General features: G+C 46.3%; 1 protein-coding gene across 1 annotated transcript; it reads right to left on the bottom strand.

Annotated features, from left to right (window-relative positions):
- Nucleotides 1-3,174: 3,174 nt before the first annotated feature.
- On the bottom strand, nt 3,175-7,032 carry LOC119385279 (calmodulin-A). Its single transcript, XM_037652756.2, has 2 exons — nt 6,401-7,032; nt 3,175-3,788 (listed from the first exon to the last, which is right to left on the bottom strand). The coding sequence occupies exons 1-2, from the start codon at nt 6,671-6,673 to the stop codon at nt 3,588-3,590; spliced, it is 474 nt and encodes a 157-aa protein (XP_037508684.1). The 5' UTR covers nt 6,674-7,032; the 3' UTR covers nt 3,175-3,587.
- Nucleotides 7,033-13,589: the final 6,557 nt, after the last annotated feature.

The following is a 13,589-nucleotide window of genomic DNA, read 5'->3' as shown; positions in this document are numbered from 1 at the left end:
TGATGCACATAATGTTAATACAGGCACAAACGCAAATGTTATATATGCATATCGTCTTTAGTCATAGCTACTACAACACGCAATTATCACACCGATGGTCACAAATGATACACATATATCTTGGACCGTGCCCATTCAGGGAGATTCCGCTTAATATCTTTGTTAGTTTCTTTTTGCAGATGAAATAATCCAGTTGGGCACCACTTGTCATCCAACCCCATCGCATAATGAAGAGTCACAGGACGTAGGTGTTTTAACAGCGAAGTTGTTCTTGGTCGAGCCTTTCGTTTCCGGGATCCATGGTAACTCTTGTGGGCATCATAAATGGGTATGAGCCACAGGCATTGGGTAAATCCCACTATTTACCATTGGTCCACTGAAAATGAAAGCCACAGTTAACCCAACAAATGGGTATGTGCCACTAAAATTTGTGGGGCCTATCAGAAAACTATCGCCATCATAAACGCGTATGTGCCACAGAAATTCGGTAATTCCCACTACACACAACTTCCACTAAAAAGGAAGAAGGCAACAGTTCGCCCAACAAATGGCGTGCGCGTTACCACAGTCACAGGACTGTCACGTGATACTTTGTTGTTATCAAAGGTGGTGGCTATACCACCACCTCAAAGCTTAACAAAGGATGTTTAATAAAAAGCAGTGATACAACAAATCGGAGTATCTTAAGCGAAGGCTTCTTTGTAAACCTGTGTTATAAGAGTGGTATGGTCAAGATGCAATAAAACTGTACTAGCACGTGAAAGCTTAACAAAGAGTGTTTAATAAAGAGCAGTGATATAACATATCTGAAAGACTTGCAAAACATAGAAATGCGTTAGCCTGACGAAGGGAACGCCACCAGCTTCGCTGTTTCATCGGTGTCCGCTACGCGGAGCTGAGTGAATTTTATTGCTATAGCAATTACATGGACAGTCTCGACGGGTTTTTGCCGTCGCCGTCATGGCCCTCCCGTGTGAAGTCCAAATTGATAAGATCCCCTCGCGCGTCGTATGTTCTACCGCGGGTAAAAGTGCGCGAGCGGGGGCGACAAACGCGGCCGAAGCGGATATCAAACGAGCCGACCCATTTCCGTCGCTCGGAGGGTGCATGCGATAACACCACCCCGCTCGGGAGGCCTGCTGTCGAAGCAGACAGGAAACGCCTGGCCCGTCTTTAACGACCATGAAAAGACGGGAGGTGGGGGGGGGGTGTTCGCGCGAGCAGCCATTTTGAACTTTGAATCTAAGGGCGCGATCGCTGGCGCGCGCGCTATATCGACAGCGATCAAAGCGGGCGGCTCGTATACCCCTTCTACGTGCTGCGCTCTCAACAAAGCAGTTAGCTGCCAGCCTCACTTCGTATAACACTACAATTTGTTGCTGTCGCATTCGTTGCTTCGCCCTTGCGGTGTAACTGTGACTGTTTTCTTTTTACAGATGTTTAATGCACTGGCGTAGCCAGGGGAGTGGGGTTCAAACCCCCCCTCCCCCCGCGCAACAGCGAACGTCTTTTGAACGGATGCATAAATAGTCTATTCCTACAGGCATGCGCAGTGCTTCCACGAAGACAAGGACATTCGATGCAGCACTTTATGACGTCGGTCCAGCAGCACGTGCATAAACATTGAGTTCAAATTTTCGAATTGTTTAAAACACCCATAAAGCTGGCTTCAAAGAACAGGACTTCAATCAAGGCGACCCGCAGCAACCGCACTTGCAGCTGTCGACTTTTGCTGCGTGTACTTTGATCGTAATGAACGCTTCTTGTTTACTTTCTGCCAGCTGCGTGCTGTGCTGCGTTCCGATTCCCATCTCGCTCACAGCAGATAATGACATCAAATGATTCCCTTTGGGTTGCCTTGCCCACTGAACTGCTATGAGCGCACGTGAATAGCACGTCGAGACTATTTGGTGTAGCCGTAGTGGTAGTTGTGGCTTGCTGGCATGCCATTGTAAGTAAATGTTTTGAATAGCGCGTGTGAGTGCGAAGGAAGTTTTCTGTCTTCTTTATTTGATTTCCTGCTCACTTGCCTGGCCTAATCAAGACCTTTACCACAGTCTAGAGAGAGCCTGTTCACTTTCACGGATTCGAAAAAAAAAAAGTCATATCTACCTCACAAACTCACCCCCGAGGTTTCGTAGCTATATAGCTACGATTAGAAATATTCGAGATTCGGAACGAAAGTGCTTGGCTTCGTAAGGAAGCAAACGTAAACAAGAAAAAGAGCCCCTGGATGAAAAAGCGATAGAAAAAGTGGAAATACAAAAGGAGCTTTATTTGTATAAAGATATAACTGCAAACGTTTGACATCAACAACAACAAAATAATAAAAAAACAAGGAGAAAATGAAGCAAGCAGCCTTTCTATGGCGGCCACATGTTTCTGAAGCGGTCGCTTTAGTTATCGTCCTTTTTATTTGTAGAAAAACTTCATCAAATGTTTGCTCTTTGAGTGCGCTCAGAGTTTTCTGGTTTTTTTTACTGACCTTCGTACTTGCTAACTGCACTACATAGTTACAGTAGAAAAGGGCAACTTTAGTCCAGTGAAGCCCAATAATAGGAGTTTGGAGTCATTCATTGCTGCGAAAGCACACGTGCAGGTTTCCTACATTGATCCGTGACCGCTTCGGTACACTTCTCTTGTGACCCCATGATAGCTTTATGCTCAGTGCGCAGCAGTAAGCTTATAATGGATGTTCAATTACACAGGTGCCCTGGCTGTATGGAACAGGTACATGAAGTTACTTCATAACTGTAAATAATAAAGGTTAGTAACCGGCCGTGACTGGAATGAATTATTTCATTCCACCCGTCCTGCTTCGCGCTCCAGGTTGCGGAAGCAGGGATGCGTTGGCTGTTAAATTTTTATTTGTTTCAGAACATCGCTGCTAAGTGGAGGCTTCATGCGGAAAATTTAACCAATTGGCTTCGCTTCTAAGCTGCTCCACATTGAATTGCGCTTTCCTCTAATGATATATTTTTGGAAAGAATAAATTATATACCACGATCAGGGGAACAATCCGGTTGTTTTTACATGTTGGTTACTTCCATTTTAAGCCTTTCATTTTGAGCAAGCGGATTACTCCTGACGGGCTCTAAACAATCCGGAAACTGAACAGCAAGGAGATGGAAAGTTGGGCCAGTTGGTTAGGCTTCATCGCACTAATGAAAAAAAAAGACAAGCATTGATAATAGGAAAGAATATGAAAACACAACGTTGACCCGCAAATGATCACTGAACTATCTGTCAGATAAAATGAAAGGAGGTGGTATAAACATAATCTGCGCAGTATTGGCTTTCACAGTTCAGGAGAAGGTGAGTCCACACCTCAGGCAACTTATGTTCAGTAACCGCATAGGAAGCGATACATAGGAAGCGCATCATCCACAATAAACAGCCGTAGAACATGTCATGTTACAGTGAACGTTGTAGATAAGTATGGCCGCTCGTTGCGCCATTTGCTGGGTTATATAGCCGAGCTGTGCATTGCCTTGCAGTTTTTACACCTAAACGCACCATTACGATCAAAGTAGGCATATATGTGATGCGCTGTTGATGAACAGCGCCGAAGAAATGTCTCCGCTCGATCACGCAGGTTCCTCGGTGACTTGATCCGGGTGCGAGAAGATGGCGACGAACTCATCGTAGCTGATCAATCCATCGCCATCCTTGTCTGCAGCGAGCATCATGGCTTCCACTTCTCTGTCGGTGACAGTTTCGTTCAAGGAGGACATCACGTATCGAAGGTCGGTGGATGTGATGTAGCCGCGGTCGTACTTGTCGAAAACCTGACAAGAAAAAAGAAAATTTTGGAGGCGACCTTAAGCCTTGACTTGAATGTCTGGTAGTGGCTCTCACGCGTCAGCATTCGTATGCCCTGATGTATTCCTTGGGTTAACTTTGTTCGACACAACCTTAATGAAAACCAGCAGATAATGAAGTGTATTGTGATATATACTATGTGAAGAAATGTAAAGTGGACGAAAAGACAACTTGCCGCCGGCAGGGAACCGAACCTGAGACCCTGCCGGTTCGGTCGCTGCCGGCGGCAAGTTGTCTTTTCGTCCACTTTATATTCTTCACATATATATCACAATACACTTGAAGCAATACAACTGACGTCCCCTATACTTTCTTTGGCTTGTTTATCTGCTGGTTTTCGTTAAGATTGTGTCCAGCAAAGAAGCGAGCCCACAAAATTTCCTTCCTTCATTGGGTTAACTTCGCGTTTCGCGCGCTGCCACGAAGCTGATCTCAGCGGCCACGCAGAAGGAAGCGCGTGGTGGAGATCTGCTTCGATCCCAGCCGCTCGCAATCTTTCAATGAACTCAATCAATTCATTTTCATTAGCTATCCCGACAGCCCTAAGCACGAAATATAATTCTTGGGTGAGTGCGAGTGCACTTGGGCACTTTCTTTTGCCGACCTATAACCCACAACTTCCTCATTACACATGCATGGTGTTCTGTCATTGAACAATTGCCACAGCCACCCTCCTGACATTCATTGCAATTTGTGAAGATGTACTTGATCAAGTTTTGGGACCTGCATTAAGTTGTCTTATCTACTTTCAGTTCACATTTCTTTATTATTTTATGCTTCAATTAAAACAAAGAATTAATTTCTCCTGTTTTTCCCTGGCTGCAATGTTTGGTGCTATCTAGTCCTGCAGTGCTCTGTTCCTTCATTTGGGCTGCTCTACTCTCTCTTCCTTTTCCTTGTTGTGCTGTACCAGTTTAAGAATCAAAATTCAGCAGATCCCAGGTACCGTGGGAGTCGATGTTATGCGAAGCATGCGGCGGGAAGGTGACTGTGGCGTAATTTTTTTTTACTGAGCGACACGTTACAAAATGACGCTAAAGATTTGTATAAATTTTATACGCACACATGTATGTTGAAGAGCCGCATATGTGTTATATAAGCAGTTGTTTACGGCTGGGCAACGCTGCCAATGGCAACGTGGGTATTACCAACACCAAAAGCGGTGAGCTGATATGTAGTGCTTATACGTGTCCCGAGAACGCACCCACGTTTCACGAACTCGTGTTCATGTGTGGAAGAAGTTCTTGACAGTTCTTGAACAAGGGCATCATCACCGTGGTCAGTGAGTACCAGCAGCTGGTCATGAGTTGTTATAGGATCCGGTCGTGATGGTGGTGACGAAGGGTCCATGTGTGGTGATGTATGTGGTATAGTAGAGCTGTTGGAATTCGTGGACGCCTCGGTCATTTCGTCGACAAATTGTCTGTCAATAGAGCCGGGGACATGTCGGAACCTGAAGCCACCCTTCGCGTTGGTGAGGTATAGGCCGTCGAGGCTGGTAGGTCTGGATAGTGCTACGTAGATCAACATCAGTGGATGGTGTTTGTCGTATTCGTAGACTACCTGGGCGTATTCTGGCCTACGTAGGTCTAGTCTACAAAGCGGCTGTCAATCAATCTGGCATCATCCTCGGTCAGCAGAGGCCATCGCCCAGCCTCGTAAGAATGAAGAGGACACTGCGTCGTCCTAGCGTACGAAGTGCACTTTACGGTGCGGTGATGTGGATATCATATGTAACTTTCGTTAATGTATTCCTCCGGGGTCGAGCAATGCTTCAATATAGCTTGCTCAATCATAGGAATAAAAACGTAATGTTTATTAAACTGCTATAAAAGCGGACCCAACACTAGAACCACATACTAATCTGATATGACGCCTGTATCGTAGGAGTACATATCGTAGGAGTATCATTGCTTTCTTGTAAAATTAGATAGCAAGCACTACAACCACAATTGACGTTGCACCGATATCACGCCTGCGTGGGCTGTTTTTTTAAACCAGTTTATAGACCTGGCGTGGCTCAGTGGTAGAATACCTGATTGCCACGCAAAATGATTGGGTTCGATTCCTGCTGGGATCCTAATGCTTCCGATGTTAGTTTTCCTTAACGCTCTAGCATTTAGGTTACGAATGTTCATTATCGCCGCTCCTGGGTAGATATAAATTGTCAATCACCTGTGCCGCATACCCGTACACCGCGGCCCGTGGCAAACGGGTGTGTGCCACACGTGTCTAGTGGAAAGGGTTTGATGACGTACGCGACAGGATTTTCACGTTATTCATGTAATGACCCGACAATCATATTCGTCAAATCTTCTTACCCTCCGGTGCCAATTTTGGTCCACACCAAGTTAAGGAGGCGACTGTGAGAGCACCCAGACGTAGGCGGCTAGATAGATATAGATAGATAGATAGATAGATAGATAGATAGATAGATACGTAGATAGAAACGCTCAAAGTCCCAAAGGTTCGCTAAGAAATGCTTCGCTTTTAATAAACTTGAAACCGCCATAGTGTTGCCACGAGACAACAGTATAACTGCACCACGACATCTACCTAGGCTCGTAGCAACACTTACCTTGAAAAGCACCTGGAACTCTTCCTGGCCATCTTCACTCGGGCACTCGGGTTGTTGGGCCAGCACGGCCAGGAACTCGGCGAAGTTGACGCCGTCCTTTCCGGACGCGTTTGCCTCGCAGACCATGCGTTGCGCTTCCACGTCGGTCGCTTCGTAGCCCAGCGTACGCATGACAGCGCCCATCTCTTGGGCGGTGATGAGGCCATCGCAGTCCTGGTCGAAGAGCTCGAACGCCTGCCAAAAGTGGGCCGCCTCTTCCTCCTCGTCCAGCATCTCGCTCGCGTCGCTCGGAACGTCGAGCGATACGGACGATTCGCCGCTTATCGACGAAGAACAGTCTGAACTCGCTATGTCGGCCACGGAAGGGCGAGACTCGTACCGAGGAACACGCCCCGTCGATGATGGTTCACGGGAACCGAGAGCGTAGCATCGCCGTGCTCGCTTTGAAGAGAACCTGAAGAACCGGCGATTCGAGCTGCTATCGGCGATTACCGAACACCTTCGGGTTTGTTCTCTCCGCCTTCCGACAAGTTTAGCCGGAACGAACCCATCACAGATATTTCGGTGGGAGCAGCATGGTCGGAGTCGTTCTTCCAAAGTACAACACTCTTCGCGCGCATGGTTCTCGCTTTAATGAACAGTCTCTCCAGCTTGCACTGCATGCTAGTGGCTGCCGCGGATGCGCAGTTTATATATATATCGGCACGGCTTCCGGCCTTGTACCGACAGTTGTGCCCTCGCGTTGGCAGGCGGGTCGGTAAGCTTATGGCCACTGAAGCGTCGCACACGGTTCTACAGCAGCCTCTACGGAGCGCTGTTTCGGGCGGTGAATTGTGCATCCGGCTTGTGTTTGTACATTTCCAGCTAAAGTATAGCGTAAAACGGATGGCGGTAGATCGCAGGAAAAACGTCGTGACTGCCGCTTCATTTATGATCTGTTTAATTGTTTTTACTTACAAATGTGATTAAGGAAAGTTGTATTCGTATAGAGACACTTTTTCGGTGTTCTATAAACACTGGTCGAAACACTGGTTACAGTGGACAGGCAGCTTTATTTGAGCCAATAGATTAGGAGAGAGAGAGAGAGAGTCAACTTTACTGAGCTCGAATATTCGATGGTACGCGCAGGCACCAGACGGGGTGCTAGGAGAAAAAGAAAATTAAATGAGAGGAATCGCCACAAAACGTGATAAATAGTACGCGCTAACGCGCTGAATGTTTCCGCTATTTTTACAGCCCGCCTTTTTTCGCAGAAAGCGCATTTTTCGGGTCATCCAAACCTTTCTTCGACTTAACTTTAAACACGCCTAAACATGGCACAATGAGTGGTCGTATGGAATGGGCAAGGTTCAGCCTCAATCATTCTTCTATTTATTCAACACCTTTTGTGGCTAATAACTTGTATTGTCACCCCGGTCACTTGAGGGAAACAGGATGTCCTGTCGTGTCACACCTGCGGCTTATGCAAGCTTCAAACGAAATGTTTTGTACACAGCGCAAGTCTATATACAGCAGGATATGGCAGATATACGTCGAGAGGGATAAGGTACACTGACATATCTCGCGTTCACTTTACGGTTTACACACCGAAAAAAGAAAAGGAAAAGCTTATCTGCACTGACTCAAAGCTGACACCTAGTGCGATACTAATGTAGGAAAAGTTTTAATCGTTTAATTTGATCGAACACAAGAGTGGTGGATGACTGACAGGACCAACGAGTCAACGATATATAGAACGTTGAACTCGGATCACGTTTCCTTTAATGATCTCACTTCTTTTTTTCGCTATCTTACCTAGGTGGTTAACAGGATGTCAGGTTAGCGATCTTTCGAAGTAACGTGCAATGAGTGCATAGGTAAGTTCCCCATTGCCATTTTGTGTGCTGCACAACGGAGGCTAAACGGCCATCCTTTTCGTAGTATGCGCAGTAACTAGGCCACGTCTCCTATTTCAGGGCCAACAGTAACAGCAGCAGTTCAAAGACGTACAACGCAAACCATACATTAGTTACCTTAAGTGCCCCGCCACGGTGGTCTATGGTTATGGCGCTCGACTGCTGACCCGAAGGTCGCGGGATCGAATCCCGGCCGCGGCGGCTGCATTTTCGATGGAGGCGAAAATGTCTGAGGCCCGTGTACTTAGATTTTGGTGCAGGTTTAAAAACCCCAGGTGGTCGAAATTTCCGGAGCCCTCCACTACGGCGTCTCTCATAATCATATCGTGGTTTTGGGACGTTAAACCCCAGATATTATTATAATTAGTTACTTTAAGTGTCGCTGGCGCTGTTTCGATGTCTTCGACACCTCGCCACATGTCGCAGCACTATGTTCCGAGAGTCCCGTATGTTTCCTCCAGAATGCCGATTAGGCATTACCGTGCGCGTTTTCCCTTTTCCATTCCCCCAGTGCAGGGTACATGCTCTTTTGGTTAACGTCAATTGCTTTTGTTTCTTCCTTCATTTATCCCCTTTTCTGATCTTGTCCATACCACAGCTTTTTTAAGCAATAAATGTGCCTTATATCGATCACCTCTTCGTATGTACACCCGTGAGCAAAAGTACAACGGACCGTTGCCGTCCGTATACCTTAGTGTCCCTCTATATACAGTATATATGCTGCACATATGCTCTCGTAGGGAGCATATGCAGTAACTCTAGTATACCTTAGAGTCACTGTATATGCTACCTTTAGGTAGCAGAGTAGCGCATAGGTCCGGCTAGCACCACAGCTATGCCGTGAAGTCGCACTCCATTTTTGCAGGCGAACATGCCTACCGCGTCGCCGATAAACATGTCTGGCGTGTCGAAGGCCGGCGATAAACATTGGCTGTCGATAACTAGTGTTAATTGCAGTGAGCTGCAGCGGCGGCGTCGAGAAATACAATAATTGGCCCGAGCGTCAGCTTCTCCGCAATGCATGGTGCTAGCGGCGTTGGAAAACAGATGCGCAACTCTGCTACCTAAAGGTAGCATATACAGTAACTCTAGTATACCTTTGCCGTCTGCGCCGTCTAGTGGCGAGCCGTCTGCTGTCGAGAGCATTTCTGCGACAAATTTCGTCAGAGTAAAGCTCTCAACAGCTATTCCGTCAAAGCAATGGTCCCAACAGCAGACGGCTCGCGACTAGATGGCGTAGACAGCGATTTCGGCTCGCGCTTCCGCGGTCCGTGTACTTTTGCTCACGGGTTATTGTATTATATGATCTGCAGTCAAGCAGTCGCCCATTGCCGTAAATGTTGCTCTTCAGTGGTTTCCTATGCATGCGAAAATTATGCGAAAAGCAGAAAAAAAAAAACTCTTTAACTGAAGTACGTGTATCTTTTGCTGTCTCTGACTTTATGCGCACACCGTTACGAAATTTCGCTTTTGGTCGCACAGCTAAAGAAATGCGTTATAGGGTTTCACGTTTCAGAACCACGATACGATTGTGAGGCACGCCGTATTGGGGGAATCCGGGTTAATTTTCATAACCTGAGTTTCCTTAAAGGCGTACTGACACGAAACTTTTCAGTTGTAGTTTTTTTTTTTGCGTCAAATGAAAGTCGAAGCCCTCAAGAGCTGAGGAAATGTACTGCTAAGCGTGAGTGCACGCTGAAAGATTATAACGGTATGTTTTAAAAAGCTAGTTTCGGTTCCTATATGTATACTGTACCCTGACGTCACGACACGGTATGAGCTTCTCGTCACGTGCTCGCGCAGGGTATCGTGACGTTCTCACGGCCGCTCCGTACCGTGGCTCCGTTGGTGACGCACAAACAAGCAGCCATTTTGAATTTTTTGGTGATGCACAAGCGGCCATTTTGAAAGTTTTGGTACCTGACGTCATCATAACTAGCAGCACTGCTGCGTGAAGCCAACAGAATATAGTTCACTATAACCCAGAATTAGTACTGTAGCCTGACGTCAAGCTAGTGCTGATGTCGGTAGGTGCGCCATGGAAAAATTCACTTTAATATCAAAATAAAATATCAACATTTGCTGAGCTTCCCACTTGCTCAGAGCCGTCTCTGCATACAGGAGATTTGTATGGCAGAGTGAACTCGCCTTCGAAAAATGGTGTCAGTACCCATTTAAGGTGCACCTAAATTCGAGTACACAAATGCTTTTGCATTCGCATTCATTGAAGTGTGGCGCCGAGGCCGGGAATCGTATTCGCGTCTTCGAGCTTAGGAGCGCAACACTATACACACACTAAGCTACCACGGCGGACGTGGGCCACACACGTCACGAAATATATCCTTTGCTAAGAGCTTCACGACAAATATATCAATCAAGTCGCCACGCCTGACATCGATACCTACCTAAAATTAGGAATAACTGCGTGATCAAGAGGCCCTAACAAATCACGTTAAGCTTCATTGAACAAAAACAAGGTTTTGCATGCTTGCATAATAAAAAAAAATGTTATTTAACGGCGTTAATTGCTTCTTCAGCGTTTTTTACGAAAGCTAGTAAGTGGCTTTTTGCCTTGCTTTCTTATTGCCAAGAACGTGGTCTTGCGGCACGTCTACTCATACAAAACATTTCTGCAGCTGTGAGTTTGGCCGGAGCTGCTGTGCATCGACGAGCTACGCCTGGAAACAAGAAGGGAATAAAACGTGTGGAAACGAGAGCTCGGCAAAAAACAAAACGATAAAGAAAACGCGGTTTCGCTGCTGTATGTAATTAGCGTGATTATCAAGGAGAATGTGAAACACTGATTAAAGAACAATGAATTTGCCATGGTTCAGCGCGCTTGAACCAAGTTTGTCGAGTGATAGCTCGGTTTTGCTTTCGGAAAGGATGAGACCATCGGTTTGCGGAGATTTATCTTCATTGCATGTCTTGGTTTAGGCAAGGAGGACGAGAAGCTTACAAGCTTCGACTACACGCCGTGACATGGGAGCGAACGTGTTGTACCCAAGGAACGTGTTGTACCCAACTAGCCCAATTTTCGCTATTATTATTAGTACCCAAGGAGGTTCAAAAAAATGTTTTCAACCTCCTTGGTTGCACCGCAGCACAACATACACACACGCTGCTCGCCACCATCGACGCTCTAGGCGCGAACGTGCGGTGAACTTGGATGCAGCCAGCGCCTCTGGAGGTGGCGGCACGAAAAGACTGGCACTGAGCGTGGCCTCCGCGATCATCTCCGGCAGCGCGCCGACGACGCACTGCGGAAGCTAATCGCGGAGGCCACGCCTTGAGCCGCTGTTCATTTTCGCGAACGTACTGCACTAACCTTTCGCTGAAGCTCTTTTGTCGGAGTTGACCTTGGCTGGTCTTGAAGGTGAGGTTTGCGTAACCAGATGTTTTCTCGGCTGGTAGCAGAAGGAGTATCACTTTGAAAGCGAGTCATTTTGGCAAAAGTTACTTACCTGACTTGTTGACTTACCTGTGTGGCTGGTGGTGTTCCGAAAAACCCTCCTCGCCCACAGACGGAACGCGCGCACCAAAGAATTAATAAACAAAACAAAATAAGTGTTCTTTTCGGGGCTGTGGTTTGAATCCGGGATCTCCGCGGTTCGAAAGCGAGTGCCTTGAACACGAGGTCACGGACCCATGCATGACCAATGTGAACTGAAATGAAGCACATGAATGCGTTTTAACGACGATGCAAAAAACTATTGTGAAGCAGTATACACTTGCTGTGGGCGCTTCATTGCTGTTACCTGTATTCATTGCATTGTTTTTTCTGTATTTTTCATGTATTGTATCCACTCCCCTCTTCAATGCCATTTGGCCCTGAGGGTATTATAAATAAATAAATAAATAAATAAATAAATAAATAAATAAATAAATAAATAAATAAATAAATAAATAAATAAATAAATAAATAAATATTTCGTGTTGGCGGACTACAAGCGATCTGCTGGACAACGCGTAAGGTCGATATTGGGAATTGCACGTTTGAAGAAAATTCCGACTTCGAGAAAATTGAATTGCTAACCCGCGTTTCCGTAATCGCGTGATGATCCTTTGGTTGGGCGTTCTACGATGTTTTACAGGCTGACGAACGCTGGAAAGAACATGAAAGACGCCACGCCGATGCAGTCCGAGAACAGCGCTCTGGAGACGGCCGCTACCTATAAAGAAAGAAAGAAAGAAAGAAAGAAAGAAAGAAAGAAAGAAAGAAAGAAAGAAAGAAAGAAAGAAAGAAAGAAAGAAAGAAAGAAAGAAAGAAAGAAAGAAAGAATGCAAGCAAGCAAGCCCACTCCAAACTTCGCTTGCCCCCATTCCCCCGATTGGAGGAGGACTGCTGAGTTATTTCTAGAATTATAGTATTAGTGACTGCAAAGGACAGATACATGTTCTTTACACACGCAGCAGGCATATAGTTAAGGAAGCAATGCATGGCGTTGCTGCTCGAATCGGAGTGGATAGTGGGTCGGCGCTGCATACGGCCGTCGGGAGCTGAACGTTGCAGAAAAAGGAGCTTTTACTTCCTTTTTTTCCCCCCAATTTGTGCTTTTAACTTGAAAATAGTGCAATATATCTGCATATTTTTCTTGGGGATAACTTCGATCCTTGTCGCCTTTTCAGCATCCCTCTGACTCCCAGGAATGCCCGGCTTGCGCGACTTCGGGATGTTGCGTGCGCCATTTCGTTTCCCGCCAGTGATTCGTAAGCTGGGAACCATACGACTTACGCTTCGGGAACTAGCGTGAGTTTTCATTCGAATTTGATCGGATAATAAAAAAAAATATTTCGAATTCAGAATTTTGTTGCATAGGAGACTTCGGAACGATGACCGAAGCTATAGCAGAGAGCACACGTGCACGTCTTATTGCTTTATACCTTAGTCAAAGAAAAAAGAAGAAAGCTAGAAAGGGTGCTTTGTCTGTATTCACTTATTCAGCTACGCAAAGTTTATAGTTTATTTCGTCTGCACTTTCGGTGACTCTGGGACCCGCCACGGTGGTCTAGTGGTTACGGTGCTCGACTGCTGACCCGCAGGTTGCGGGTTCGAATCTCGGCCGCGGCGGCCGCATTTTCGATGGAGGCGAAAATACTTGAGGCCCGTGTACTTAGATTCACGTGCACGTTAAAGAGCCCCAGGTGGTCGAAATTTCCGGAGCCCTCCACTACGGCGTCTCTCATAATCAAATCATGGTTTTGCGACGTTAAACCCGAACAATTATTGTTATCCGGCGACTCTGGAGGAAAATGTTGCACTGTGGCGGAACACGGAAGTTACGCGAAAAAAA

Source organism: Rhipicephalus sanguineus, chromosome 3, assembly GCF_013339695.2.
Source record: "Rhipicephalus sanguineus isolate Rsan-2018 chromosome 3, BIME_Rsan_1.4, whole genome shotgun sequence".
Lineage (NCBI taxonomy): Eukaryota > Metazoa > Arthropoda > Arachnida > Ixodida > Ixodidae > Rhipicephalus > Rhipicephalus sanguineus.
The sequence above is the reverse complement of the archived record's forward strand: the minus strand, read 5'-3'. Positions and strand labels throughout refer to the sequence as shown.

Excerpts from the sequence above, each read along its gene's own strand:
- LOC119385279 (XM_037652756.2), bottom strand. The coding sequence starts at position 6,673 with ATGCTGGACGAGGAGGAAGAGGCGGCCCACTTTTGGCAGGCGTTCGAG. Across the intron at positions 3,789-6,400 it reads AGTTCCAGGTGCTTTTCAAG|GTTTTCGACAAGTACGACCG; the intron begins GTAAGTGTTGCT and ends TTTTCTTGTCAG.